This window comes from Camelus dromedarius, chromosome 18, assembly GCF_036321535.1.
Source record: "Camelus dromedarius isolate mCamDro1 chromosome 18, mCamDro1.pat, whole genome shotgun sequence".
Lineage (NCBI taxonomy): Eukaryota > Metazoa > Chordata > Mammalia > Artiodactyla > Camelidae > Camelus > Camelus dromedarius.
In genome coordinates, this window is record NC_087453.1 from 500,448 (window position 1) to 524,128 (window position 23,681).

Genomic DNA, 23,681 nt, shown 5'->3' on the forward strand with positions numbered 1-23,681 from the left:
TGCAGGCCTGGCCTGGCGTCTTGGCTCAGCCGTCTGCTTTGGGTGTCATCGTCTCGTCCTGGTCGGGCAGTGCTGGTCCTAACTGAAGCTGCAGGTCAGAAGCAGGAGTTGCAGGGGGCGGGTGCAGCGCAGGTGGCAGAGAGCACGCTTAGCATGCAGGAGGTCCTGGGTTCCATCCCCAGCACCTCCTCCACATATAAATAAATAAATAAACTCAATAACCTCCCCCTCATAATACAAAGAAAGAAAGAAACAGGACTCACAGTTCATTCGGGAGAGGCTTGATGAGGTATTTTCCAAACTGGCTGCAATGAGCACTTTATCTGATGTCTTTTCCAGCATGAGTAATCTCCTGGTTGCAGGTCGTGGTGAATCCGATCTTCTCCCAAAGTTCGGTTACTGTGATGAGCTTCAGAAACAAACTTAGAGTGACTTTTAATAACTAAACTTTACAGGGCGCGGTCTGGAAGGTGAGTCTTAGCCAGTAGACACAGACCTCGATTAGCAAAACCAGAATTTAATACCCACTGAAGCGCAATCTTCTCTCTAAAACTACCCTCATTTCCCTACCAAATATAGCCAAATTAAGACTAATTGTTTGTGAGATAAGTTTGGTTAACTGACCACGTAGACTCTTTAAGTTGGCTGTGCTAAAACTTCTCATGAGGAATCTCAGGCTAAACTTTAAAAACACCCAGGCCAAGAAAGCCAGGCCAGAGGTGTGTCATGGACTCCATCTGTGATATCGACAGATGTGGGTGAATTCCTCTCTCCTTGATGTCCCCAGATTGCCTCGAGATTCCTGTACCAGTTGGGAGTTGGACCTCCTTATATTCCTGAGAAAGCTGCTGGGAACCTAAGAGATTCCAGACTCTGGAGGGATTATGTAGAGAGAAAGGATCAATGTTGCAATTCTACTTGCAGGGTATAGTCCAAAGGGTTCCTTGTATCTGGAAAACGCAGATTAAAACCCAGTAAGTAATATTTCAGAGAGAAAAACAAAAATTATACCCATACTCATAACGTTTGCTCAGCCCTATGTGACTAATCCATGATCTTCTGTTAACAGTTTTATGCAGCCATCAGATTTTCCAGAAGAAATTCTTTAATTTCTTACCCAGTTCAGCATTATGATCTGAAAGTTATCAGAAACCTGTACCTGCCAGAAAGTCTTCTATGAATCTTTTTGGAGATGAAGCATTTTTGCCAAAACATCAGGATAAAATCATAACTGTCCATAAATGACAAAAGTCTTTAAAAATGCAAGGTTAAAGATCTGATTACAATGCGACCGACAAGAAGAAAGGTGGTTACTGCTGGGACATACAACAATTTAAGATAATTACTAAAATCTTGACTGATATCATTTACCAGGACACATCAGAACTTTGGGAGTTCCATATAATGTCTAGAACATCTGTGTTAATAGCATTCACCTATATGACACATCCTAAGAAGCTGTATCCCCACTCATTAGATAAAGTTTCCCATGTAATTTGACATACCCAACAAGCCTGGTTAATTTAATCTCTGTCTCCGAGTTGGAGAGAAAAACGAGTATTCTGAGGTATTCCAGTGACCCTCTGGAAAACCTTCAAGTTAGCTGGAGGTCAAGGAACTTCATTTAGAATTTGACCTTGGGAATTTTGTCCAAAATATCGAAAAGCTGCAAAACACCTGGTCAGATAGGATCAAAGGAAAAGAAGAAGAAATGGAAGGGATGTGCACTATGATTGAAAAGTTGAAACAAATAAAGAAAATGGGTGCAATAGTCTGAGATGAGAGCTCTCTAAAATTTCAACAATTTAGCAGACTTTCCAATCCCAAGGCTCCAAGGGCCAGCCCTGTATTTCCCCCACTAATCGAGTTTCAGAAAAGAGCAAACACTTACCACGGCTGTTTCCAGCAGACCCTGCAGGCACAGAAGGCTGCCAGCTCTAACCCCGTGCTCAAAATTCAGTTTCGGAGCCCAGAAGAACCCCGTCTTGGCCATGTCAGGGCCTGATTTCCTTCAGCTGTCAACTAAGTACTCGCAAGCACACGTAAACCCAGCTGATCAGCTGCCCGCACAGGAAGCGTCTGTCCTTTGAGGCACAATTTCCCAGGATTAATTTCATAGCCTAATTCAGAGGTGCGGGTGGAACAACGTCCCGAGGGTGGAGTGGGGGACGGCGCGGTGCTGCGGCTGAGTCCGGCTCTGCTCCCGGAACCAGCACGCACCTCCCGGAGGGTGTGGAGCTGACAGACGACGGCGCCAAGGATGGGCAGGAGGAAGGTGCAGGAGTCGCAGCGAGTAAGGAGGGCACCGCGGGCCTTTCCCAGGCAGTGTCTCCCCAGCAGCAAAACCGGGGAGGTTTTGAGCTAAGGGTGCGTGCATGTTGGTGAAGGGGCCTGAGCAGAGGGGGAGAGTTCAGCGTAGACTCGGGGCTAAGGCAGACAGAGACTGAGCTGCAGTGATGGAAGCCGGGAGAGTCAGAAAGGCCACGTCCTCCCGCGCTGGGCTCCCGCTGGCTGGGCAGCAGAGCCCTCAGGCTGGTCTTCACCACTGAAACGGAAATGGGGCCTTTACAGCTGACGCACTGTCTCTGCTCCTGCCACTTCTCCTGCTGGTTTCAGTCCTTTGTTCTTCTGTTCCCTTAAGGTCTTATTCCTGGGGAGGATGTAGCTCAGGGTCAGAGTACGTGCCTAGCATGCATTAAAAATATTAATTAAAAATAAACAGACAAATAAAAACCTAATTACCTCCCCCCAAAATAAAAAATGAATTAAAACCACATCTTATTACTGAGAGCTGCTCCAGTTCAAGGCCAAACATTGGGAACAGCTCAGATCATGAAACGGGGAGGCCAGAAATGGCTTCTCGTGCCAAGAAAGCTAGGCCTGGTCCTCCTTCTCCGGGACCGCCTGCCCCGCAGCGCCCCGTCCGCCAGGTACCGCCAGGTACCGCCAGTCTTCCCAAACCGAGCCTTCCCAGCAGGTTCCCAGCGGTGTCTCTCTGGCTTTGGCTTGCGTTTCCCTGGTGGCCAGTGATTTGAGCTCCTTTTTAACATGCATGTGGCCTCTTTTATACTTTTCGATATGAAGTGTCTGTTCAATTATTTTGTTCGTTTTAAGAAAACTGGGCTTTTCAAATTTATTGAGTTTTAAGGTTAAGAAAATACAGTTCTTTATCAGATATGTGTATTTTGAGTCTTTTCTTTCAGTCGATGCTCTGTCTTTTCATTTTTCTCATGGGCATCTTTTAAAGAGCAGAAATTTTTGATGTTTATGAAATCCAGTTTATCGACTTTTTTTAAAGTGCTTTTCATGTCCTTTTAAAGAAATATTTGCCAGCCCCAAGGCTGTGAAGGGTTCTTGTTTCCTAGGAACTCTGCGATTCAGCTTAGATGCTGATGATCTCTCTTGAGCTGCTTTCGGTGAGAGGCCCCTGAGAGGCCCCAGCGCCGTCTGTGGGGCGGCCTGCCCTTGCCCTGGGCCAGTGCCCTTCCAAGACCAGCTGAGAGCCCGTGGTCGTGGGACCCCTCCCCCTGCCTAGCGCCTCCCCCAGCATTGGCGGTGGGCTCTGTCCCATGCTCCACGTGTTCCGGGCCACAGGCAGGATCGTGTCCCCTGCAGCCCAGCATCTGCCACGCAGACGATACTACATCAGCGGCCAACCCCTCCTGCAGCGGCAGGTCCTGGAGACCCCGGTGGGCTGTGTGGCCAGGAGTGTGAACTCAGACCTCCGGCCTTGGGAGCAAGCCTCGTCTGCGTCTCCGGGGAGGATGCGGGCTCTGGCATTGGAGGCCCAACTGGAACCCCAGTCACGCCAGACTCTGCGCACAGGCCCCGCCTGGAGTCCGCGTGTTCGGTCAGGGCATGTCGTGGGACTGGGGTGCAGCCCACCCCACTCTCCCTCAGTGGTCACTGGGGCATCTCCAGCAGGTCATTCTGGGGAAGACCCCATGGAGACAGGGCACCCAGGATGGTGGGCGGTGGGCCTGGGGTACAGGGAGGAACCACTCAGCCCTCAAGGCCCTGCCCGGGAGGAGGACCTGCCAGTGGTCAGACCTCAGATGGGGGCAGGAAGGGGTGCAGCTGCCAGCTCCTCCTGGGGGGGAGGGTGCGCTTGTCCAGCGTCTTCACCAGGATGGCCCTCTGCTCAGGGACTGGTCTGGGGGCCCCTGAAGAGGTTCAGGTTGTGGGGTGGGGGTGCATTGGTGGAGGTGAGAGCCCACCATGCAGAGGCATTTTGGAGTCAGGTCAGGGAGAGCAGCTGGGGCTAGCCATGGTGGAGACCCTTCCTGGGGTGTCACCTCGTGGTCAGATCGCCCCCCCGACCCGTCCCCCATTCCCAGTGGGATGTGTCCCCTGTGACCCTTTCCCCATGAGCCAGGGGAAGGCTGATCCCTCCCCACAAGCTAAACCAGGACCCCCTGGGATGCTGATGAGATCTGGGACCCTCCCATCCATGGACTCAGCAACCCACTTGCTCCTGGGGCAGGGTGTGACCTCCTTCCCTTCTGGGAGGGTCGCTGGGTGTGTCCTTGGGAGGGTTCTTGACAGCCCTTAAAGTTCTGCTGGGGCGGGTGTCTTGCTGGGTGAGTTCTGCTGGGTGAGGCTGCTGGGCCCCGCCGAGGACCAGACCATACTGCAGGTGGACGTGGCTGGGCCCTGCGGAGATGCCGCGGGGGGCCTCTGGGGCTTTTCCAGTGTTTTCAGGCAAAGGCAGTGGGCCTTAGAGGGCGAGCGTTAGCAAGGGGGTCAGAGGATGCTTCTGTGACTTTTTAATTTAATGTCATTTCAAACAAATGCACACAAATGTGTAGTAAATGTGCAAAGAACTTTCATGTACTCTAGACTGACCAGCTGCTCACATCGTGTCCTGAGTGGTTTGTCGTATGTAAGAACTTTCATTTCTGAACCGTCTGAGCAAGTTGCAGGCACCATGCCGTTTACCCCTCCTGCTTCATGTGGGAACTGGTACTTCTTGTCAGTTGTCAAGAGGAAGTTCAGCATCGATGCAATATTACTGATGCCAATTCAGATTGGAACCGTCTAGTAATTTCACAAGCGTGCTTTCCTGACAAATCCCCTCTGAGAACCCAGGCCACATTCTGGGTCTGGACGTTCTGAGGGTCATTTGCCGAGTCTGTGATGTCTCCTTGAGTCTGGTTAAGGTTTGCCTGTGAGCCCCTGTGCGTCGTGCCCAGCGCCCATGAAGTCAGGCTGTCCTATTTCTGCTGACGTCCTGTCCCTGGGCGTCTGCACCACAAAGCCACCTTTCCCTTTGTGGTTGGTAGGGACCCTGGGGAGATACGGAGACTCCGTGCTTCACTCACATGATGAAGGCTGTGGCCACTGTCCTTTCCTAGACTTAGTCCCTCCACGTCCCTCCACGTCCCTCCCAGAGCAGAGTTTTGAAAGGACTGTTCTAACAGGGATGCCGGTGTGGACGGACCTGCTGATGACGTAGGGAGTGCAGAGGGGTCCAGGGTTAGGGTGAGGCCTGCTTGACAAGGAGAGGGAGGGCTGAAGAGGTTGAGGAAACCTGCGTCTGGAGTTTGGGGGAGAATTCCTGCTGAGATGAGGAAACGGGCTATTGGATCTGGATGCCTGTGAGGCCAGAGGGCGATGCAGGGTGATGGGAGTCTGTGAGGGTGGTCATGTCCCTGGTCTCCAGGAAGTCCCTGAGAGTGAGGGTCCTTGGCTTCATGCAGGAAAGAATTCAAAAGTAAAATGAAAGCGGATTTATTCAGGGAGATGCACGGTCCCTAGACAGAGGGTGGGTTGTCCCAGCACGACAGGCCCCGGTGTGGTGGTTTTATGGGCTCGGGAACTTTAGACACTAACAAGTGGGGGGATTATCCCAACTATTTTGGGAAAGGGGCAGGGACTTCCCGGAGTCCACTTTGGGGCCTTGTATGGTCAGCTCAGGACTGTCACGGCGCCTGTGGGGATGTCACGTGGCAGCTGAAGTATTGTGTGAGTGCATCATGAGGCTCAGGGTCGACTGGAAGACCAGTCTTCCGCCATTGTGGGCTTTGTTGTCTCTAAGCAGCTCATGTCGCGCCCCCAATGGCCGCGTCATGCTTCTGAAGGCTGTGCCCTGCCCCCTTCCCTCCCATCAACCCAGAGAGGGCCTGGAGGACAGGTCACGATGTGCATGTGCTGAGACGCCTTCTGTATGCTCTTCCTTCCCGCCAAGCAGGAAGCAGGCGTGTGACGTGACCTCGGAGCACAGCAGTGTCAGGCTGCCTTCCGTCCCAGCCCCGTGGCTTGCTTCTGACTTTTGCTGTTGTTGTTCTCTCTTTGTTTGTACTTCTGATTTTTGTAAGCAAGTTTTGTACAATTGTTTTCTTCTTTAACAAGTGCTCTTGGAAAAAACTCTATTCCAGAACATTTTGTTACCCAAAGCGGAGTTTACCTCTTGGTGTTGAGCCAGAGATCGGGAGGAGGAAGCAGTAACTAGCTGCAGCAGGTAAGGCAGCAGGAATCCCACTCAGTGTGTCCTCAGCAGCAAAACTGGGGAATCTTAAGCTGAGGGTGCACGCAGGTTCGTTAAGGGGCCCAAACAAAGCAGAATTCAGCAGATTTGGGGCCAAGGTCGACAGAGTCCACGCTTTGGCTGATTGAAACCAGGAGTCAGTCAGCATCAACCCGTCCTCCACCTGGTGGGGCCTTGGCTCCTGCAGAGCTCAAGACCGTGTCAGCTGTCCGGGTGTCCCTTGAGGAGGAACTAGGGCTCTTACTGCTGAACTGCCGCTTCTTGGCTGCTCTTCCTGTTCCTGCATTCCCTCACTTACCCCTATTTGCAGACAGCCCCTGGTTTGGCATCCCTGGAGCGGGAGGGTTCTCCAGCCCAGGGCGCTCAGGGCTCCATCATTTCCTTGTCAAACATCATCTTCGTGTCGCTCTCAAACTTTCCTTGAAAGTTCCCTTTTAGGCCCAGCAGTGTCTGCAGGGACCAGTTTCAATCCCAGCTGTGCTGGGCACCACCCCTTCCCCGCCGTCCAGCTTCCTCCTGCAGCCCTGGTGCTGCTGGTCCTGCCTCCCACCTGCTCTGTTCTTCTGGCCCCTCCCACGGCCCCATCCAGGCAGGTGTGGGTGCCTTGTTCCCAGGAGACAACCTTCATGTCACAGAACAAGGGGTGCTGTCCTTGGGAGTCAGGAGACCCAGAGCCCGAGGGACCTTGGAATGCAAAGGCCTGGAAGCGGGGCTTCTGGGGGGTGGCGCCGAGAGCCCTGGGTTCCCAGGGCTCTCCCTGGTCTCTGGGCAGCCTCCTTCCCGTGCAGCCCGCCTGGCTCCTTGTGGGCAGGACCCAGAGACCCTACAAGAGGCCAAGGCTGGGCTGGTCTCGGTCAGGTCAGCGTCATGGGGCCCAGCTTCCCTGGACTAGACACCCCTCTCCCATCATGTTAGCAGAATTCTCGACCCTGCTGCTGCTCCCTTGGCCCCTGGCCTGTGGGAGAGGAGAGTGTGTCTGAGCCTGGACCCAAGGCGTACAGCTCTCCTGACCTCATTCCTTGCTCTTGCCCCAGACTTCCCACTTTTGGTGAACATCCCCAGAGGACCCCCGGAGCCAGGCCAGCAGCAGGGATGGAGTTGCCAGGGTCCGGCACACAGCCCACCAGCCCCAAGGCCACCCAGGAGCCGTCCCTGGCCAGCCCGCGCGCCCTGGTGGACCTGTGTCTGGCCTGCTCCCGCTGCACCCCACATCTCAGTGAGAGCACCTATCTGCGGAGCAGGGTGGAGCACAGCTGTGCCTGCGACATCCTGCTGGCCCGCCTGAAGAGAGCCGCCGAGAGCAGTGTCTGGCGCAAGGTGGACCGCCCGCCCAGCTTCCCGCAGCCTGCGCGCTGTGAGGTCGGCCGCTACTACAGCCCGGGGCTTGGCTGCAGGCACCACCACAACCAGTGCACCTTTGCCAGGAGCCCCAAGGGGGCGCTAGTCTGGTCCTTTGAGCTCGAGCACAACGTTGGCCACCTGTGGGTGAAGGTGGGGGCGCAGAGCGGCGTGGCCCAGGGGAAGCCGCTGGCCCCAGCCGACGCCGTCCTTGCGGAGTTTGGTGGCCACTTCCAGACACTCTGCTCTCCCTGCTTCCAGCGCCGCCCCCCGGGCATCTGTCCGGTGGAGCCCCACAGCTGATGCCTCGATCATGGGAACTGCCCCACTCTCCTGGCTCGCGTGAGCACAAGGGGCTGTCGAAAGCAAGTCCTGGCGGTGCGGGTAGATGTCTGGGGCCACCAGCCCCTGGCCTACTGCAAATGCGTGTAGCGAGGGCGTCGGTGCCAGCACGGCGCGTCCTGCCGCCGCTGTGATCACAACACTGTGGAGGTGCCTGTGTGGGAGGCCCAGCTTGGTCAGAAGGGCCTGCTCACGGCCCTTGCCCTCAGTGGGGATGGGCACACAGCCCTCCACGGCCAGCGCCCCAGAGTCCAGCTGGACTGCCACGCCTGCCTGTCACCTGCCGCTCCCAGGAGGCCTCCGAGAACCACTGCTCCCCCCCTGGAGCACACACAGATGCTGGAATTGAAACTAGTCGTGCCCTTGAAGCACCGCAGCCTGCCTACTGGGCTCGCCCCTCTGGAGCTCTACCCGCGGTAAGGACGGGAAAGCGGGGTTTGCGGATGGGGGATGAACCCCCTTCAGCTGGAACCAGGATTCCCTGTCTTCTGTGTGGCCTCTGAGGGGTGGGGAAGGGAGGTCCACGGAGGCCACTCCTGCCAGGTGCTGGGTGTGCAGCAGTGGGTGGGATGGGGTTGCTCCCTGCCTTCTGCCTGGAATCAGCTTTGCTCCCCGACATGGACGGGCCAGTGTTGGGCTGAGGGCCCTCACCCCCGTGTGGCCTGCTGATCACCCCCGCCCCCTCCAGGCCCAGCCTCTGTGAGTTCGGGGACTTATGAAACAAGGTGCAAAGCAAGAGCTGCAGGAGTGGACCCAGCATTCTGGACCGTGGAGCTGAGGTGGTCGGCGGCCTGGCAGGATGGGCTGGGGTCTCACTGCAAGAAGCTGCTGGCTGAGTACCAGGACAGTGCCAGTGAGGTATTGGTGGTAAGTGGGGGCCGTGAGAATGGGGGCAGGGCTGGGCCAGGGTTGCCCTGCTGACCCCTGGCTTCCTGGGCAGTTGGCTGAGACCCCTGACCATGTATCTGTCGGCTGCAAGCGGCCCCTGGTGCGGTGGACTTGGGAGAGGCAGGCGGCGCACACCTGGACCTTCACCATCTGTTCTGAGGTGAGGGGCTGCACAGTCAGGGGGCAGCTGGGGTCTGGGGTCCGGAGCTCTGCCCTGGGCAACCTCTCCTGAGTCTGGGATCTGGAGCAAGCCTGTGTCTCCCGCTGGGGTTGGTGCAGAGAGGGAGCGCTGGGCTGGTCCCCACTGAGTGCCCCACACTGCCCCCATCACCTGGGCCACAATGGCTATCCAGGCTGGCTCAGTGACCCCATCTTGCAGAGGAAGCCTCGAGGTTCAAAGAGGCCAAGGGCCCTGCTGGGGTCACAGCCAGGAGGGAAGGCAGGGTCTGTGCTGCAGCCTGGACCTTGATGGGCAGGGTGGATTCCAGAGGCCACCTCACCATCCATCTTCTGCCCCAGGAGCCCCTGCGATGTGTAGCCCTGCTCAAGCAAGACTTTGGAGCAGACGTCTCACTGGTGGCCCCCAGCCTCTCAACAGGCCGGGTCTTTGCCCAGAGCGAGCACTTCTGCACGCCCAGCTGTCTGGCCGTGTTCCGGGTGGGGTGCTCAGGCAGAGCGCTTCCCCAGGCACCTTCGAGCAATGGGTGGTCTTTGACTTTGGCTGCCGGCTGGTGCTGCTCAGGAAGCTGGAGTTGCAGGTGGGCCAGGAGCACTTCCGGGGCCCTGGGCAACGCCACACCTGGCCACCTCCCTGAGGAGCCGGACCGCTGGCACACAGGCAACCGCCACGTGGTGCCTGGCATGGAGAGGATGGCGGTGCCCAGGTGGCCAAGTCCGCGGGGTCTGCTCCAGCCCTGGAGGCCCCTGACCAGGGCTCCATCTTCCCCACCGACCCCGGCAGAAACTGCACTGGGCTCTGTGTGAGGAGGAGGCTGCTCAGCGACACCCGGTGGCCAAGTGAGTGGGGCTGGCGGGGGCAGGGGCTGCCGACCCATGTCCTCCCCCGAGGCTAAACTGTCGGGGCCTGGCATCCCTGAGGACAGCACTGGAGACATCAGTCCTGGACACACTCTTGCCGCCACAGGGACCCCTGTACGCTGAGAGATGCCCGACATGGACGAGGGCTTTCTGCTGAGCCGCGCAGTCAGCACGGCGCTCGTGGCCCCCGTGCCTGGGCCTGATCCCAGGGTGTGTGGGGTGTGGGTGGAGACGCGGCCCAACTCGGGGCAGGTGCTGTGGCTGCTGCTGCCTGCCCACTGTTGCGCGGCCCTGGGGCTACAGCCCAAGCCTGGGCACCCCATCTTGGAAGTGCAGTTCCAGAATGACCCGCTGCCCTTCCACCTCTGGCACCAGGCGGTGGACGCGCTGCCAGAGGAGAGCCTGGTGGTGCCTGACCTGTCAGCCTGCACCCTGCCCTGCCCTGGGCCTGTCTCGCCCACACTGCAGGGCGACCGCAGGCAGAAGCAGGCTGTGGCGGTCATCCTGGGGACCAGCCCTGGGGTGGGGGCAGCCTGTTGCCCCTCTGCTCGTCTGTGGCCCCTCTGGCACGGGCAAGACCTACACGCTGGCCATGGCCTCCCTGGAGGTCGCCTGCCAGCCCCTCGTAAGGTGCTCCTCTGTACGCGAACCGACAGGTGAGCTGGGGCTGTTGGGCTGCTCTCCCGCCTCCCCGGCCTCACCTCAGGAGAAGAGGAGGGACCTGGGGGTCTGGGGCTCGGGCTGGTTCCCGGGTTCACTGGAGATCTCGGTGGCTAGTTCCAGGAGAGGGTGGGGGCTGGGCTGGGTGGCAATGAAGCCCCTGGGGCCAGTCCCAGGCATTTGAGAGTCTACCTGACAGTCAGTACCGGGCTGAGGACAGGGGACGCCTGTGCTTCAGGCCCGGTGCATGGTCTCCTGCCCACAGAGGAACATGGGCCAGGCAGAGTGGTGGGTAGGGTTGTGGCTTGACCCACCCAGCATTTCCTGGGGCGAGACTTGGGTGTTCTGAAAATCCTGTCATAGTTCCCCCCAGATGGACAGCTGCTCAAGCACGGGGCTCCCCATCTCTGCCCAGGGCTGACTGGCTACGGGACTGGGGCTCCAGGGGCCCGTGTCAGGCAGAGGCCCTGGCTGGTGGTCCCCTTCGGAGAGGTGGGGCCAGGTCTTGCTGCTCCCTGGCTGCTCGGGGTCAACCCCAGTCTCGGGCCGCGCTGGTGGCCCGGCCCACGCTGCGCCCTCCCCAGGGCTCTGCTGCTGTCTGGTTCTCATCGGGCACTGACCTCCTGCTTCTCTGTCTGTCCCCTGTGCTGCCGGGTTGGACTGCCTGTTGTCTGGGCAGGGGGGACGCACGGGAGGCACTTTAGCAGACAGGCGCTGTGCCCTTCTCCCCCACAGGGCGGCCGACACCTACGCTGCGGAGTATTTCCACCCCTACGTCAGCAGCGGTCACCCTGAGGCCGCTCCCCTCTGGGTGGTGCACACGGACTGCCCACCCAGCCTGACGGACGCGGCCACGCTGAGGTACTGCTGCCTGACCGAGGACCACCAGGCCTTTCGCCTGCCGACCTGGGCCAAGCTGGAGCGGCACCACATTGTGTTGGCCAGCACCTCCTGGACACGCCAGCTCGGGGTGCCCATTGGCTTCTTTTCCCACATCCTCATTGACCAGGCCTCCCAGATGCTGGAGTGGGAGACGCTCACGCCCCTGCGTTACGCCGCGCCCGGCACCCGAGTGGTGCTGGCGGGCAGCCACGTGCAGGGCACGCCCGGCTCTTCAGTGTGGCCGGGCGCCGGGGCAGACGTGCTGCGGCACCGCCTCCTCGAGCACCACCGGCAGCAAACGCTCCAGGTCGCCCAGAGGAGCTGCACTATTTTGTACAAGAACTACCGCTCCACCCAGACCGTTGTCCGCTTTGTCTCCGACCACGTCTCCCTAGCCAGCGGCCACTCCATCCAGGCCAGCGGCAAGATCCCTGGCCACCCCGGTGGTACCCGCTCCAGTTCTGCCGCGTGGCGGGCAGCCCCAGTGCGACGTCTCCACGACGTCTTGGCTGAATGCAGCCGAGGTTCTTCAGGTTGTCGAGAAGGTACAGGAGGTCTGTAACTCCTGGCCCCAGTGCTGGGGCCACCGGGAGCAGAGGAGCACCGCGTTGTGTCCCACAGGGCCCAGGTGAGACCCTGCCGCCCAGGGCAGCTTCCCCCAAGCCCCGTCTCCCGGGGAAGCCTCCCTCCCCCGTGGCCTGGTAGGCCTCCTCAGCCTGCTTTCCTTCCATACGAGAGGCTGAGATATTCAGATACTCACCTCCCAGGGCCTGGGAACCAGGGTCCCGTCCTTGGCAGGGGACGCTATGCCTCACTGGGGCCCCTCACCTGACCTGGTGGTGTGTCTCCAGTGAGCGCGATGAGGCAGGAGCTGAGGAAGCGGGACCTGGGCCAGGTGTCTGTGGGCAGCTTTGAGAATCTGCCAGGTGGGTGATCGGTGCTGGGGGAAGGGGGGCCCCTCCCCTCCCCCTCCCCTCCCCCCTCCCTTCCCCTCCCACTTCTGGCCCAGCCTGACCCTGTAACTGCCCCCCTTGCAGGTGAGACTTCCGGGTGGTGGTGCTGGGCACACTGCACACCACCCACAGCCTGATGAGCCGGAGGCACCGGCCCCAGGGTGCTTCACGGACGCCTGCGTGCTCAGCACCGTCATGACCCATACACAGGCCCAGGTGGTGGCCGTGGGCGATGCTGTGGCCCTCTGCTCCCTGGAGGCTTGCAGCAAGCTCTGGGGGAGCTTCCTCCGTGAGTGTGTGGAGCACGGCGCCGTCTGCCCCGAGGGCCTGTCTCTGGAGCAGATCCAGAAGCAGAGCTGGGCCAGCTGCTGGCAGCCTGCGGCCCAAGAAACAGAAAGGTTTGTGGCAGCAGATGCCAGGGACACTGTTCCAGAGGAGGGGGTAGTGGGGGGTGGGCCACAGCACATGTGGCAGGGGCATGGTCTCCAGAGGCGCTGTGGCAGGACCGTCAGCCCCAGAGATCAGGGAGCCCGAGGGCCCTGTGGGCTTCTGGCCTTTTGACAGGGAGCTCAGCAGCAACGAGCCCCGCCCGCAGCAGCTCCTGGACCACAGCCGGGACGTGACAGTGACCGTCCAGGAGGATGGGCTGCTGGACAGCTTCGCCCGGCCCTTGTCTCCCCCGCCGGCGTGGCAGTATGTGAACCTGCCGGAAGCCAAACAGCAGAAACTTCTCCACAAGTGGCCCCAGCAGCACTGCTGCCACGCCTTCCTGAGGGAGAGCCTCCGGGAGGTGAGAGCGTCCCGCTGGACGACGGGAAGTTTGGGCCCATCCAGCTCAAGGGCCGCCTGCACTGCGGGATGGCCTTCCCTGGGGACGAGGCGCTGGTGCAGGTGCTCGGCTGGGCCAGGTGGCCCCAGGGCCGCGTGCTGAGCATTCACCAGAGGGAGCATCGCCAGCTGGCGTTCGTGTGCCATGTGGACGAGTGGGAACCCTGCGTCATGACCCCCATCGATGGCTCTGCCACCAAGGTCCTCGTGGCTGGGCTGCAGGACCCGCTGCAGGTGCCTGTCCACCGCCTTCTGCAGGGCTGCGTGCAGCGTGTGGGGCACGAGCCACTCTCGGTGGAGGCCTGGCACCACCGCCTCTTCTGGGTGTGTGTCCTTCTGTGGCGGGAGCGCTTCTACTACCCACTGGGCGTCCAGAAGGTGCTGCCCGAGGCCACCACCTGGGAGCAGTCTCCAGATCTTGGACCTGGCCTGCAGGCTGAAGGAGCCTCCCCACACCCGGCCTCGGTCCGCGAGGCGCTGCACAGGCACCACGCTGAGCTCAGCCGGGCGCCCAGCTGCCTGGAGGGCTGCCGCAGCTTCCTGGCCTTCGCCACGGACACCCGCTCACCTGCAACCTGGACGGCGCCATCAGCGCCAGGACCGGGGCCCCACGTATGAGGTGGCCACGCACATCGCTGACGTGGCCAGCTGCATGCCCAGGGACGGGGGCTCTGGGCCTGGAGGCCTGCAGGCGGCGGGGGCCACCATCTACGCCCCTGACCAGGAGCAGTGTCCATGCTGCCAGCCAGCCTCCTGCCAGGCCAGGACCACTTAGCCGTCTCCCTCTTCTTGACGACCGAGAAGGGCAGCAACCAGCTCAAGAGTGAGTGCTTTGCACCCGCTGTGATCTGCTCTGACCACCAGCTGACCTGTACAGAGGTGGAGCAGGTGATCAGGGGGCACCGGGGCGCCGGCCTCAAGCTCAGCCTGCCTGGACTCTGTGGACGCCTGTGTGGCAGCCGCGTGCTACTTCTCCCACATGCTGTGCCAGCGCCGCCTCAGGGGCGACAGTCATTACAAGCAGCTGGACGGGGACAGCGTGCTGGGCTTCCGCGTGGCCCACATGATGGTTGAGGAGTACATGGTCCAGTTCAACAGCCAGGTGGCCAAATTCCTGGTGGACAGTGAGGGTACAAAGGGGGTCACACCCTTGCGGGTGCAGTGTGAGCCCAGCTTCGGCTGGCTCAGAGCCCTGAGCCAGGACCACGAGGACTGGGTGCCGTTGTCCCTGCACCTCTGCCACCACCGGCTGGGCAGCTTCAGCTCCTACATCTCCCCAGACCTGCAGTTCCACGTCCTGGTCTCCGTCTAGAGGTAACTCCAGCTTGCAGCCCACGCCCAGGGCTTCATCTAACTGGCGATCTCATCTCCACGGACGACGTGCACCCCTCCCTGGCCCCTGCCCTCCTTGACTTGAGCAGGGCCCAAGGCCACACAGTCTTCGGCCGCCAGGGCATGGAGCTGGATGGCCACTACTCGCTGCAGGTGGACAGGTACACCTGGGCCACCTCACCCATTTGCAGGTACATGGATGTGGTGCTGCAGCGGCAGATCCTGCTGGCACTGGGCCAAGTAGGGTCCCCCTACGTGCCCGGGGACATTGACGAGCTCTGCCAGGACTTCAGTTGCCAGTACAGGTGTGCCCAGAGCTTCCAGCGCTGGGCTTGTGGCCTGAACCTGGCCGCCTGGCTCAAGACCCAACCGCAAAGCAAGCTGGGCTTTGTGGTGGCCGCGGAGGACACCTGCTTCAAGCTGTTCTTCCCAGCCAGCCACAAGACCCTTCTGGACCTCGACCCTGTGCACTGCAGCTCCCTGCAGCCACCCAAGCACCCCTGTGGCCGGCCAGGTGGCTGCGGCTGCAGCTCCTATGGCGGCGCCGCCCTTACTCCACGCAGGTGGGTGGGCAGTGCCCCCCACTGCCCAGCACCCCGCTTGACCCATGTGTCCAGCCTGTGGACTCCACCCTGTGGCAGCAGCTGCTGAGGCTGATGAAGAAGCCGAGGGCGGGCAGCGGGGCGAGCCCAGCTTCGAGCCCCAGCAGCGGGAGCCGGGACAGGCGAGGTGGAGCACCTGCGGCCCCTTCGTGGAGGCAGCCTGGGAGCTGGGCAGTGGTGATACACTGCACGTACAGCTCCAGCTCAGTGCCGCCCTGTAGCGTGGGCTCCTGGAGCCGGTCCTGCAGCTGTGGACTGTGGCGCCTGGCCTCAGCCTTTGCCTGGAGCACGTGGAGCAGCCAGGGGACGGCTTCTCACCCTGTGTGCCCCTGGTGGGTCGGGACTGGCACCAGGACGTGGAAGACGAAGCCCACGTGTGGGAGCCCTTCTGCTGCCTGGAGTCGGCCACCCGCGCTGCGGCCGAGAACGATCCTGTGACTTTGCAGGATGTGGCCATACCCTGCGGGGTGGAGCGGACGCCCCAGGGGCAGCTGCAGGGCACCTTCTGCCTGGAGCCCGCCTTCCTCCAGGAGCGAGGCATCGACATCAGCTTTGGCCACTGCTACCCGTGCATCCAACTCGAAGGGCTGCTGGCCACGCCACGCCCCCGGCCAGCTGCGTCATCCCTGTCCGAAACATTGACCCTGACACACATACCTGGGTGACACCCGGGCTGGCGGAGGACTGAAGCCCAAAGGAGGGCTGGGCCAGCTAAGTAGGTGCCCTTCTTCCTTCAGCACGTGGCCATGGGTGTGGTTCCGGAAGAGGGGCTAAGGCCTGGGGCCGCTTCACCGCCGACGAGCTGCCCAGGCAGCTCCGGGGCCTGTGAGTGGCTTCCGGGGAGAGGCTGGCGGGTGGGCTGGTTGGGCTGGGAACCCCTGTCTCCTGGGGTGGTGGCCCGTGGGCCGTGCTCCTTGCCCGGGAAGATCCTGCTGGTGTCCGGTATCCATCTTCACCCCCACCTGCCCCAGCTGCCAAGACGAAGCTGTGTGTCGGCTCAAGGGTGCATCCCCGTGGGTCATCAGCATAGCCCAGGGCCAGCCCACCCCCCAACCCAGCCAGCAGCCCCTCCACAGAGGTGGGTGGATGGGGACCCCTTGGCTTCACCTCTCCAGCCCTGCCCCGGCCAGTGCTCAGAGGTCTGCCTCCTTCCTCAGGGACCCCCAGCAGTTTCCTGGAGTGACCAGCCTTCGACATTCCTGGAGGCCATCACAAGATGAACCCAAGCCAGAATGAGGCCGTTAGGGAGGCTCTGAAGAAGCAGTTCACGGTCATCTGGGGCCCACCAGGGGGACCCACCTTGGAGCTGCGGGACTGCCCGAGCAGGCAGGTGGGGGCTCTGCTCACCCCATGCTCTGCCCACAGGCTCTGGGAAGGCGGTGCTGGGTGTCCACACTGCCTACTGGCTTTGCACGTCAAACGAGGAGCAGGTGCCAGCCTGTGGCTCCCACAGTGGCCAGCTGGGGGGGGGCCATCTTGTGCTGCAGCCCCTCCAACCAGTCGGTGGCGTGCTGGCAGGCGCACCGGGGCAGCTGGAGGGGCTCTGCCAGGGGGAGTTGGGTCCGGGAGCCATCACTCACACCCTGGCTTCCTCAGGACTTCTCCTGAGCAGGAGGGCAAAGCTGAAGCCCCTTCGTGTGCACAGGGAGCAGGAGGAGGCCACTGAGTGCCCAGTGCCGGGTGTGGGCAGCAGGGGCCCCCTAAGAAGACCCCTCAGGAGGGGAGGCCCAGCCAGACCCTCAGGTGCGGCCTCTCCACTGTTGTTCTATACAGGGTGGAGGCGAGGGGCGGGGGCTGTCCAGCTGGCCCTGCCTCGGGCAGGGGCCAACACGGCTTCACACAGGTCTTCTCACTGCCACCCACCCCCAGGAGCATCGCCCTGCACCACCGGGTCAGTCAGTCTTCCAACGCCCATGCGGCTGACGTCAGGGCCTCGGTGCCCGGCTGCAGGAAGGGGAGATCTTCTCCAAGGAGATCTTCAGCTGGTAAGCAGCTGAAGCCATGGGGCTGCCTCCTGGCCTAGAGCGCAGGGATGCAGCCTGGGTGACCATATGGTGTCCCCACAGGTACAGGAAAGTCCTAGGGCAGGCTTGGAAATTCGAGCTTGACCGGCACCGCACTGTCCTGTTCACGTGCTGGCATGCGGGCTCCTCCAGCCTTGAGGACCTGGACATCCGTCAGATCCTTGCGGATGAGGCGGGTGTGGCCTCGGAGCCAGAGACCCTCATTCCCCTGGTGAACTTCTCCCAGGCTGAGAAGGTGGGTAAAGCAGGAGCTGAGAGCCCAGGCGTGTGTCCCTGGGGGTGCAGAGGTGCAGGGAATACGAGGGCAGCTCCAGGGTGGGGCGCTGCTGACCGAGGGGTCAGGACATGCCTGCCTGTCCTCCCAGGTGGTCCTTCTCGGGGACCACAAGCAGCTGCGGCCTGTGGTCAGGAGTGAGCTGCTGCAGAAGCTGGGGCTGGACCGGTCTCTGTGGCAGAGGTACTTCAGGGGTGCCTGCCTGTGGGATGTGCAGTACCACATGCTGAGTGCCCAGAGCTCTTGGGCCCAAGGTGGGCGAGGGCCAGTCTGGCCCTGACTCCTGTCCTCGCCTTCCAGCATGAGCGCAGCTGTGCGTTCCCCTCAGGGGAGTTCTACGAAAGGGAACTGAAGATCTGGCAGGGCCTGGGCAGGCCGCCCAGCGTCCTGGGCCACGCTGACGAGAAGGGCTGCTCGGTCATCTTTGGCCACTTGCAGAGCAAAGAGAAGAGCCGGCTGCTGTCTACGGACGAAGAGGGTGAGGATTCCAAGGCGAAGGATGAGGAGATGGCAGTGGTGGCGGCCCTCCCCCGGGCCCTCCCTGGTACCCCTTGCTTGGGAGGGCTCCCTGGGGGAGGAGGCAGAGGAGCTGAGGGAGCCCAGGGTGGGACAGACATCAGGGCTGGCTTCACCGGCACCCCTGGTCCCTCAGGTCTGCATCGCCAGAGAGCTGCCCCTGAGGGGGACAGTGGGCCCCAAGGACATTGCCATCCTCACGCCCTACAACGCCCAGGTGGCGGAGATCAGCAAGAGACTTGAGCATCAGGAAGATGTTCCACGAGTGACTGTGTGTTCCATCACCAAGATTCAGGGTGGGGCTGGCACCGGGTGGGAGGCCTGTGCGCGAGGGGTCAGGTGAGTGGGTGGCAGGGGCTTCACCAGACTCGCCTCGCCTCCCAGGGAGCCAGTGGCACTATGTTATAGTGAGCATGGTCCGCACCTGTGACAAGAGTGACATAGACCCGTGACCGACCAAGAACTGGCTGAAAAACTCCCTGGGCGTCATTGCGGACCCCAGCCAAGTGACCGTGGCCCTCGCCCAGGCCCAAGAGGGGCTCTGTGTCATCGGTGAGAGCTGCTCAGGGACGGAGGGCTGGGGCCGCTCCTCCTGCTGGCAGGGCTACCTCTGACTCCTGCTTCCCCTCACAGGAGACCACCACCTTCTGCGCTGCTGCCCGGTCTGGTCCTGACTCCTGGACCTCTGTGAGGCCCAGCAGAGCCTGGCCCCGCCTCAGAGGTGAAAGTCTATGGGAAGTCACACTCTCCCTGAAGACCTCACTGCCCTCAGGCTGCCAGGACAGCACGGGAGAGTTCAGAGCCCTCTTCTGCCACCGCCTTGGCGGGCCCCTCTCAGCAGGACCCACAGGCCTTCAGTGGTCACTGCCAGACTGAGCAGGGGTCGCGGGGGGCCAGCCGTGGCCGTGCACAGTTACCACCCGGGCTGGGAGCAGGCCAGCCTCGCCTTGTGTGCAGACTTGGGAGGAAAGGGGACGAGTCTGCGCTCCACCCTCCGGAGCTGCTGCACTGGGGCACTTGGTGGCAGGGAGCATCTCGGGTTGGGGTAGTCCTAGTGTCACTGGGAATGTTTGGGGTCAGGACGGGAACCCCGTCGGGGCTGTTCTTGGACTGTCTCTGACTACACTGAGTGTGGTCTGTGGGGCTCAATTTATTCTCTAGTTTCAGATAAACCAAAAGCTAGCGTCTCTTACTGGAGCAGGGTCCTCAGCCCAAACTCAAGGCAGGGAGGCTTCCCCGGAGGGAAGACAGGGCCTTTTCTCTGCCATCAGTGCCCCGTCTAACTCAGACCCACACCCCTGTGTCCTTCAGGGACTGGCCCCTGGCAGGGGAACCAGGTGACGAGCCCCTTGTGGACGTGGGGCTCCACTCTGAGCTCTGCAGCCCCCTCGCAGCTTCAGGCCTGCTCCCAGGGCAGGGCCACCCAGCTGGGTCTGCGTTTCTTTGCAGCACTGAGGACCTGGATCTGCCCCTCAGGCTGTGTCTGTGTCCTGCCGTGTGATGCCGCAGAGTGTGACAGTATGGCTTAGCCCCTGGCCAGCACGCAGCACCATGAATGTGTCAGAGGCTTAAGAGACCTGGGAGGGGCCCCAGGCTAAGACCGCTCCAACCCTGCAGTGCACTGTCCACAGCCGGGGAGGGGGGTGCTGGGCCTTCCTGGCACAGCTGGGGGCCCCTCAACCAGCCACGTGTCAGTGTGGGGGGGGGCTGTCCTTCTGGCCACACCGCCCTGGCCACACCTTCTCTTCTGAGGTCTGTCGTGGTGACCACCATGGTGTCTGTGGTGAGGGGCGGAAAGCTAGTTATCAGTGTACTGGGGGTGGCTCTGGGCCTCTTCCCACTGACAGTACTCCTCGGCCATAGCCGGGGCACACGGCACAGCCAGGGCTGTCCCTCCTGGACCCGTGGACGCAACGGCCACATTGCCTTCCAGAAGTGGACGTGTGTGTGGGGAGGGAGCGAGCTGCTGGCCGATCTGGGGGGTGACACGACCACAGAGGATGAGGACAGACTCCCCAGGTCACCACACGGGCTGGACGCCGGAAGTTGGTGGGGAGCGCTGACAGACTGCAGGGAGGACCACCCAAACAAGAGCTGGCCAGGCTCCCTTACTGGGACCTCAGCCACCCCGGGTGGGCGTCACCCTGGGTGGGGCTGCAGTGAACTTCAGCTTCTTTTGGGGAGAAGATAAGACTTTAATTTTTGTTAAAAGAAATGTCCTCTTGGCCATGGGCCCCCTGTCTTCGGTGAAGCTGGGGGCGGTGGTACTGGGGGCGGTGGAACTGGGGGTGGTGGAACTGGGGCGGTGGTACTGGGGTGGCGGTACTGGGGGCAGTGGAACTGGGGCGGCGGTACTGGGGGCGGTGGAACTGGGGGCGGAGGTACTGGGGCGGCGGTACTGGGGGCGGTGGAACTGGGGCGGTGGTACTGGGGGCGGTGGAACTGGGGTGGTGGTAACAGGGCGGTGACGGCCCCCAGTGGGGCCTGGGCAGGGCCTGGGGGTATTGTCTTCCCTTGGGGAATCCCAGCCCAGGAGGCGGGAAAGAGCGGAGCCTGTGCTGGGCCCACAGCTGGTCATGGAGGGGGTGGGTGGGGGAGATGTGGGAGGGGCTGGGGCCCAGGGGTGGAGCCCTCAGGGCAGCCACATGCTGGGCTGAAGCTTCTCGCTCCAGGGGTCAGTGTTCTGGAAAGACCGGCAGGGGCTCTCCCTGGAAAAGGTGCAGGAGCTGGAGGCCTGGGGCTTGAGGGTGGGCTGGGTTGGGTCAGGAAAGACACTCACAGCTGCTGCCGCCTTTCAAGTGTAAGCAGGTTGGTCTCTCTCATTGTGTGCATGTGTTTACTCTCCTCTTTATTAGTGGATAAATATCAGAAAATCATCTCTCGGAAGGTGTGGTCAGGGGCAGGCCTGGCTTGCCCAGCCGACTGGGGGCAGGCCCTTCGGGGGGCCCTGGCCTGGTCTGCAGGGTGAGGCTGTCCCGCCAGGGCTCGTACACCAGCGTGTAGCTCTCGGCCCGCTTGACGGTGAACCTGTAGGAGCGGTTGGGCAGCAGGTTCCGGACGTCGAAGGTGCAGGCGGCCACGGGGATGATGCCGCACTGCAGGCACTCCTGCTGTGTCCGTGGGTCCAGCAGCTTGAAGCGCAGCTCAAACTGCTCGGGCACAGCTGGCTGGATGGTGACGAACCAGCGCAGGCTGACCCAGTCCTGGTAGGCCACCGACTCCTTGCGGTCGAACATGACAGGCATCTTGGTGCTCAACATGAGTCGGATGTGCGGGATCTTGGTGGCGCCAACGTCGGACACGAGGCGGTGCTTGATGTGCAGACGCCCCGGCACCATCATGGCCAGGAAGCTGTCCATGATGGCCGACAGGTCCGCCAGCCGCCGCTCCACGAGCCCCCAGCCGGCCAGGAAGGGCCGAGGGTCGGGCGACTCAAGCAGGGAGTCCAGCGCAGCGCGGCCGTGGTCCAGCTGCTCCAGCAGGTCCCCGAGCAGCAGGAGCTGGATCTGGGTCTGGGCTGTGCCCACCTTCTTCATGCGCTGGAACTTCCAGGGGTCGATGAGCTGGAACATGGTGCTGGGCAGCACCAGCGGGTTCTGGTCGCCCAGGGCCAGGGGCTTGGGGAGGATCTCGATGTAGTAGGAGCACTTTCTGAGGAGCTCCATGCGGGCGTGGTGGCGCTTGAGCAGCTGGGGGCTCAGGTCTGAGGTCAGGAACTCGCGCAGAGCGTTGCGGCGCTCCACGTAGGTCCGCCAGGCCTCGGGCTCCAGCAGCTGCCTGTCCTCAGCCTCCTCTGCCTCCTCCTGGTCCAGGAAGGACTGGGGGCTGTCCAGCTTCATTTTGTCCAGGCCCAGGCCTGTCACCTGGAAATTCATGGTCTGGGAGCCGGGGAAGGGGGAGGGGGGAGGGCATGAGCTAGAACCATCAGACCGGCCTCTGCCACCCACCTGAGGGCTCGCTGGGGGCAGTGTTTGTGTGTGGGTGACTTCAGGCCCACTGCCCCTCCCACTGCTGGGCCCTCTGCCCTCCCCGGGGGCCGGGGGAGGAGGGCTCATCTCTCTGGAAAGAGGCTGCTTGGAGGGCCAGGCGGGCAGGCTGCAGATCTGGGTGCAAGTGGACGCTGAGGGGCCAACACTACTGGTTGTTGGCTCTGATGGCATAGGGCAGGGCTGAGACTGCGCTTGGGGCCAGAACAGCCTGTGCAGAACCCAGCCATTGACCAGTGGTGCGGCCACATCTGGATGGGGTCGCGGTGCCCCTCTGGAGCAGCTGAGAGGACTCAGTGTGATCCTGTCTGAGTAGCACCAGACCTCAGGGGGGACACCACTGTCCTGCAGACCCTCCACGCCTCACTGCAGGTGCAAAGCAGAGGACCAAGGTCTCTCAGAGACAAGGCAGCTGGGGACGGGGCCAGCTCGGGGGGCAGGCTGGCCGAGGCCTCAGCTCTGAGGAGTAATCGTGCCAGCTCCTGATGGCTGAGGGTGTGTCCTGGGGTATAACTTGGAGAGCTCACTGACTCCAGGAGAAAGGCCCCTAAGTGATGAGGTGTCAGCACGCTGCCTCACAGGGCGGGTGCCTGAGGCCAGGACACTTTGCAACTTGCTCTCAGTCAGGGCTTTGAGCCCAGCAGGGACCCCAGAGCCTGGGTCTCCTTTTGCACCCTCCCCCACGTGGGTTCCCAGCTCTGAGTGTCAGTGGGAGGGGGCCAGTGCACCCCCCAGGCCTGGCAGGCCGTGGCCACAAGGCTGGGGCTCCTCGGAGAAGGAGCCAGCACCCCTGGCTGTTGTCCCAGGTCCCAGCCACTTCCAAGCTCAGTGAGACAGAGCCAGTGGTTTCACTTGGGACATCTCATGTTGTCCCAACCCCGTGAAGTTTGGATGAATTACAAATGGGAGCTGAGAGGCTAAGGGACCCGCCCCAGTCTGCACTGCTAAGTGCAAAGTGAGGCTGGGACTCAAGCTGGTCCCCCCACCCTCCGTTGCCCCCTCCCCCCTGCCCCACCGGCAAAGGCCAGGCCTTGAACTTCCTGGGGCAGAGGCAGACCAGCCTTGGTGCTGCAGAGAGGGTATCAGGGTGAGGTGCCAACAGAGACTAGGACCCAGGACTCCAAGTCCCATGGTGGCCGGAGGCTGGGGCAGATTCAGGCCACCTCTGGAGGGAACTCTTGGTCCAGATCTGGCTACGGGACAGAAGTGTGTTCGTTTGCCAGTGGCCAGCGGTCTCAGTTGGAAAACTGTCTAGGGGCTGCTGGTGAACTCTGGGGAAGAAGCTGCCTGCCCTGGCGGGCCTACCCAGACCTACATTCTACTCGGCCTCCAACTTCATACCCCTGACCCCAAGCCCACTTCCCCTAAATCAACTTCCACTCGCGCCTGCCTGCCCACCTCCGCCTGCACCCCCAGCCCGCCTCTCCAGCCTCCCCGCGCCTCCAGCCTCCCCGCGCCCGCCCACTTGCCCTGCCTCCCGGAGCGGGCCGAGCAGTGCCGCCCACTGTGCGCAGAGCCACCGGCGCCCAGC

The 23,681-nt window shown here is 61.6% G+C and overlaps 2 protein-coding genes across 2 annotated transcripts; one reads left to right on the forward strand and one right to left on the reverse strand.

Annotated features, from left to right (window-relative positions):
• The first annotated feature begins 3,569 nt into the window (after positions 1-3,569).
• HELZ2 (helicase with zinc finger 2) lies at positions 3,570-18,889 on the forward strand. The gene is given in 49 exon segments (XM_064475972.1): positions 3,570-3,850; positions 7,522-8,110; positions 8,258-8,438; positions 8,441-8,490; positions 8,492-8,583; positions 8,856-8,878; positions 8,881-8,928; positions 8,931-9,034; positions 9,108-9,215; positions 9,575-9,722; positions 9,725-9,839; positions 9,841-9,929; positions 9,932-10,006; positions 10,009-10,072; positions 10,124-10,215; positions 10,218-10,618; positions 10,620-10,713; positions 10,716-10,749; positions 11,489-12,075; positions 12,078-12,119; positions 12,122-12,283; positions 12,487-12,565; positions 12,673-12,725; positions 12,728-12,986; positions 13,078-13,373; positions 13,376-13,978; positions 13,981-14,007; positions 14,010-14,141; positions 14,144-14,339; positions 14,341-14,771; positions 14,774-15,307; positions 15,390-15,980; positions 15,983-16,034; positions 16,036-16,133; positions 16,136-16,175; positions 16,322-16,428; positions 16,508-16,636; positions 16,713-16,818; positions 16,820-16,857; positions 16,929-17,057; positions 17,060-17,093; positions 17,220-17,281; positions 17,284-17,335; positions 17,417-17,609; positions 17,740-17,880; positions 17,949-18,167; positions 18,301-18,460; positions 18,549-18,716; positions 18,798-18,889. Coding segments are annotated over 49 exon segments (8,400 nt in total).
• Positions 18,890-20,995: 2,106 nt separating this feature from the next.
• Positions 20,996-22,435, reverse strand: FNDC11 (fibronectin type III domain containing 11). Its single transcript, XM_031433424.2, has one exon. The coding sequence runs from the start codon at positions 22,322-22,324 to the stop codon at positions 21,038-21,040; it is 1,287 nt and encodes a 428-aa protein (XP_031289284.2). The 5' UTR covers positions 22,325-22,435; the 3' UTR covers positions 20,996-21,037.
• Positions 22,436-23,681: the final 1,246 nt, after the last annotated feature.

What these genes read in the sequence shown, in the direction of transcription:
- FNDC11 (XM_031433424.2), bottom strand. Translation starts at nt 22,324, where the DNA reads ATGCCATCAGAGCCAACAACCAGTAGTGTTGGCCCCTCAGCGTCCACT.